This window comes from Emiliania huxleyi (genome assembly GCF_000372725.1).
Source record: "Emiliania huxleyi CCMP1516 unplaced genomic scaffold EMIHUscaffold_62, whole genome shotgun sequence".
Taxonomy (NCBI): domain Eukaryota; phylum Haptophyta; order Isochrysidales; family Noelaerhabdaceae; genus Emiliania; species Emiliania huxleyi.
Genome location: NW_005197351.1, coordinates 674,478 through 679,341, shown reverse-complemented (window position 1 = coordinate 679,341; position 4,864 = coordinate 674,478). Strand labels below are relative to the sequence as shown.

The 4,864-nt window shown below is 62.1% G+C and overlaps 3 protein-coding genes across 3 annotated transcripts in view; 2 read left to right on the top strand and 1 right to left on the bottom strand.

Annotated features, from left to right (window-relative positions):
• Positions 1–13: 13 nt before the first annotated feature.
• Positions 14–703, bottom strand: EMIHUDRAFT_214820 (hypothetical protein; the record flags this gene model as incomplete). The annotated part of the gene is made up of 3 exons (XM_005763807.1): positions 14–124; positions 349–443; positions 559–703. 3 exons carry the CDS (start codon positions 701–703, stop codon positions 14–16), a joined length of 351 nt encoding a protein of 116 aa, XP_005763864.1.
• Positions 704–1,470: 767 nt separating this feature from the next.
• On the top strand, positions 1,471–2,494 carry EMIHUDRAFT_214819 (hypothetical protein; the record flags this gene model as incomplete). The annotated part of the gene is made up of 2 exons (XM_005763806.1): positions 1,471–1,973; positions 2,011–2,494. The coding sequence occupies 2 exons, from the start codon at positions 1,471–1,473 to the stop codon at positions 2,492–2,494; spliced, it is 987 nt and encodes a 328-aa protein (XP_005763863.1).
• A 1,632-nt stretch (positions 2,495–4,126) lies between these two features.
• Positions 4,127–4,864, top strand: part of EMIHUDRAFT_104833 (hypothetical protein) — a gene marked incomplete at both ends in the record, with an annotated part of 1,487 nt that continues 749 nt past the window's right edge. The window contains 2 exons of the mRNA XM_005763805.1: positions 4,127–4,366; positions 4,513–4,678. Coding sequence (XP_005763862.1) covers positions 4,127–4,366; positions 4,513–4,678 — 406 coding nt within the window. The remainder of the gene's footprint in view (positions 4,367–4,512; positions 4,679–4,864) is intronic.

Sequence of the window (4,864 nt, the reverse complement as noted above, 5' to 3'; positions counted from 1 at the left end):
TCTCGGCTAGATCTCACTTGCCGCGCGCAAACTCGAGGATCTCCGAGGCGGAGCCCGGCTCCTGGCCGCCGAACTGGTTGCAGGGGAAGGCGAGGACACAGAAGCCGCGGGACTCCAGGCGCGACTGCGGAGGGCCGAGGCGGCCACTTGGACGACGTGTGAGGCGGCAAGCGAGCTGTGAGGAGAGAGCACGCCGGAGCAGGAGGCGGCGGTGGGGAGTGAGGCTGAGGCTGCAGCAGCTGGAGTTGAAGCGAGGGGCAGTGACAGAGGGAGGAGGAGAGTGTCGCGCGCCTGCAGCTCCTGGAGTTCGCGGTAGTTCTGGTCCGTCAAGCCTCACTTTGAGGCGACCTGGAGCGCGGCGATGGCGGTGAGGACGATGGTGGTGAGGGCGGTGCGGAGTCGCGGCAGCGGTGCTCTGTCGCGTGCACGCCGCTGGCACGGCCCTACTAGTCGCGTGCGCGCCACTGGCAACTGCCGTGTGCACAGAGAAAATGCTGCCGGGGAACAGGTGTGCACGCATCTACAGGCAGCGGACGTTGACGAACAGAGACACCCTACCCCTGTACTGCTCGAGCTCCTGCACCGAGTTGTCGACGAGCGAGCGAGCCGCGTAGCTGTAGGCGCTACCCGACCGCTGCGTAGGAGCCACCTTGCCGCCGAAGAGCGCCGCAGCAGAGGTGAGCGTGACGAGCGACAGCGACATGGAGCGTTTCAGGCCGAATTTTCCGAATATGTTCTAGGGCTGCGAACCTTCCGCGAATTAACCGGCTTTTCTCTAGCTTCAACTACCAGACCGGCGAATGCAGGTGTGAGTGGGGCCGGCTGACCGCGGTCACAGGACGCGGGCCCGCAGGGTCTTGGGACAAGACCAAGCATACCGAGAATTCAGACACCACCTGTGTGATCTCGGATGGAACGATCGGGTGCCCAAGCCCAACGGACCCCACGAAGCGCTGCCAAGACACCCGATTCCCGCCGCACTTGGTTCACCGGTCAGGAAACCCCTCCTTGTGCGACAAACCACCTTTTTATGTGTCTCCGTCTCTTTGCGAGGCACCAATCCCCAGCGCATGGTTCGACTGATCCCTGTCCGAGTCCGTAGTTACAACTTCGTTCGCAGGTCGCCGCAGGCGTCGCGCCGTCCTCTGACTCATCACTTGGCTCGCCCACCTTCGGGCATGTTGTGCATGACATAACAACACACGGCAGAGAGAGGATTTCCGCATGGGAAGGGCAGGGGAGAGCAAGAAACGACGAGCGAGGCCGGCAGCACTGCGGCCACCCTGCCAACCAGCCCCCGAACCGTCCCGCAGCTCACAGACCAGCCAGCAGACCAGAAGCAGCACAACCGCCTCCCCGCGCCCCCCCTCCTCCTCCCTTCCCCTCTACCTAAGAGTACTCGCCGCCGGATGCCTCCTTCTTCTTTTCGGCGTGTCTATTCGGTGCTCTGCACGTTAGCTGTCCGGGAAAATGGGACATCTGACCACGCTTACCATCTTAGCGCTGCTCGCCACTCGTGGCCACGCCGCAAACCCGTGGGAGCAAGATGCTGAGGCAGACGCGATGGCGGAGCTCATGCGGGAACACAACACAGACAAGGGCACGTACGGCATTAACATGATGCCGCGCGCTGGCGCCCACTACCACAGTATGTACGCGTCCATCCTCGCACCCTACCGTCACCGAACCGGCCTCGTGATGGCTGAAGTGGGCGCGAACCAGGGCGACTCGCTGAACACGTGGGTCAAATACTTTGGCGATTCACTGAAGAAGATCTTCGGCCTGCGCTACGGCATCTCGGACTCGATGATGCACCCCTGCGAGGGCGCACATTGTAGCAAGATCAAGATCATCGACTCGGATCAGAGCAAGCTGAGCGAGCTACGCAAGTTCGTGCGCGAGTCCCTCGGCAGCGAGACGATCCCGAGGGCGGAGCACGCGCTGTCGCTGGCGAAGGGTCAGGCAAAGCCCGGGTCGGCTGAGCGCGAGGCAGCGCGTCTTGCGGACGAGGCCTTCCCGCTACGACATCATCATCGACGACGGCAGCCACGTGCCGAAGCACATGCTGCTCACGTTCCGCCACCTGTGGCCGTACGTGCGCCCCGGCGGGATGTACGTAATCGAAGACATCGGCTTCTCGTATGTCGACGCGCCCTCGAAGATCTACGGGTACCAGCTCGGCGACGGCGGGATCGGGCAGCCGCCGCCGGGCAATCTCGTCGAGAAGTTCAAGCAGGTCGCCGACCTCGTGTCGCGGCAGTGGTGCCAGCCTCTCGCGAACTACACGGTCTTCACGCCCGAGGTGGACCGGAGCATATGGAGCGTGCAGTTCCTCTCGGGTGCAATCGTGGTGCACAAGCAGTCGCTGGGGCAGGCGACGCTGATCACGCACGTGCGCAAGGTGGCGATGAAGTCTGTCACCCCCAAGATGTACGCCGGCGGCTCCTTGAAGGCTTGGAGACTTAAGCTGGATGCGGAGCAGCGCGACTGGTGACGAGGAGCTGGGCACAGCTATGGGGTCTGAGCTCATGCGGGACCACAACACAGACAAGGGCGCGTACCGGTACGGCGTGAACAGGATGCTCGCCGTTAGGCTCTTCGGGCAGGCGTGTGTGCGGCGCCGTTAGCCCGCCGCGCTCGGTCCGTCCCGCCTTTTCCGTTACAAACATTATTTCGGTCATTCAAATAATACAGTATTCGAAGCATGCTTGCATGGCGAGTGTGGAGCGCCTCGCCTCGATTGAAAAAGACCTGTGACCTCCTGAAATACGGAGGCAGTCAGGGCGATTCGCGCGAACAGAGAGGCTTCGGCCACACAGATATTTCGAAGAGGATTGACTATGAGCTTCCAGGAAACCAGGAAGCGCTCGACGAGTGCGACGGGAAGGGCAAGGGGGCGAAGGCGGCGATGGCGACGCAGGGCGAACGGACCGCGATCTAGAGCGCGAGCATGAAGTGTCAAGTGAGTAAAGATCAATGGACAATGCACAATCGCGACCGCCGACAAAACGCGGCGGTTTCACACGAGGACGCGAGGCGGGAACTGACACATCGTAAGCGTGCTGTCGCTGCCGACTAACCCTAACGCCTATAAGATGACTTTAAGATGAAAGATCGCGATCGACCCTCGGCCTCGCTCGCCTCACTAAATAAACTGTACTTTCGCGTTGTACTTACAATCCGTGTACAGTACTCTAGACACCTGAGAGAGCGCTGCATTCTCGCGCTCCCACAGAAGCTGTGTCATGAAGCCTGCAAGAGCTGGCGGTAGCGGATCTGCAGCGTAATAGTTTACCCTCAAGCCTCATCGCGTTTCAGTGAAGGACGTGCCTGAGGATGTGGCCACAGCGCCCAGCGGCAGCGCAGACCGGTGCGCAGCCGCGCAGGCACAGCAGCTCCTCCCTGATACGATAACTTATCGGATAACGGGATAACTTCCAAATCTGGATAAACCTGACCACTGTGCCCTGGTATCTAGATACTATCAACATCGTTCATGCTGTTCGCTCTGCTCGCAAGCCCGGCGCTGCCGACCGGGCGCGTGCCAATCTTTGCCCAGACTCTCGGGGCTGCCCCCGCCCAGACTCTCGAGCCTGACGTCGTGTGCACGGGCGACCGCACTCTGGCAGATGCGCTTCAGCACGGGTGTCACACGGTGACGGGCGATTTGACTGACGGCGACGCAAGCGGAGACGTCAACCTGCCCAGCCTGTTCAACGTGCTCAGAGACATCTCGCTGCGCGCCTCTCCCCCCCACGTAGCAAACGACGGGGCGAGGTGAAGGAGGGACGGGCCGCGCAGCGAGGAGGCGGCGTCCGGCGGCGACAAAGCGATGGGCCATCAGGGCTTGGCGTCGAAATACTTTTTATCCTGTCATCATCGAGGTCGAGAGAGAGGCACCCCCCAGCTTAGTGCATCATCAGCCGCCAAGGGGGCGATGGCAGCCTTTGGCAGCACAGAACTGCTTTCCGAGCTGCCGCTTGCAAGCCCCAAACGGCACCGTGGCGATCACCCTTCCTTTGCACGGCGGCAATCGCCGCGCCGGTCTCCGCGCGTGCCGCCGGCGGTCGGCACCGCGGCCCTCGAAGAGGGCCTTGATGCGCTGGAGCCGCTCCCGGCAGCAACAATGGCACCGGTGCAGCTCATGGCGCCGCCGCAGCGGCGGACGTCGCAGCGGCGGATCAACGTCCGCGAGCAGCGCAAGCAGAGCGTGGAAGATGCGGCTGCAATCACCGAAGAGGGCACATACTTGTCCCTCTCGCAAGTGGAGGCGGGAGACCTTGTTGTCGCAACAAGGAAGAGGGCGATGCCCGAGGCGCCCGACGACGAGGCCGACCATCTCCCCTCCCCAGCGCGGACAGCCACGGTGCGTCGCTCGTGCTCTCTCCTCGCTCTCCCGTCGCTCACACCAACACACCGCCACATCGACGCTGCCTTTCACACCCACACACCCACACACAATCCGCATGAGCCTGCCCACCACCACCACAACCACCCCGCCACTACCCGCAGGCGCGCCACCGCGGCCACTGCGGCCGCCTCCACATTAACTCGGAAGCCCCTCGCGACCCTGCCGCCGACCCGCGCGGCGGAGACGGCAACAGCAGCGTGCGCTCGCTCGAAGCCTCGTCGGCTCTGTGCACTTCTGAGGTCAGCCTCTTGGCGGTGGGCTTGGCGGGTGCCGCTGTTGGTGGCGTGTCCTAGTGGTTGCTGCGTTGCTGTTGCTTCTTTGGTGGTGTTTCCTGTGTTCGATTGGTGTAGTGCCTCTTCGGTGTTTTTTCCTTCCTTCTCTCTCTCTTCTTTTTCTCGTCTTCTTTTTCTCCTTTTTCTTTTTCCCTCCTTTTTCCCCTTTTTTTTTTCATTT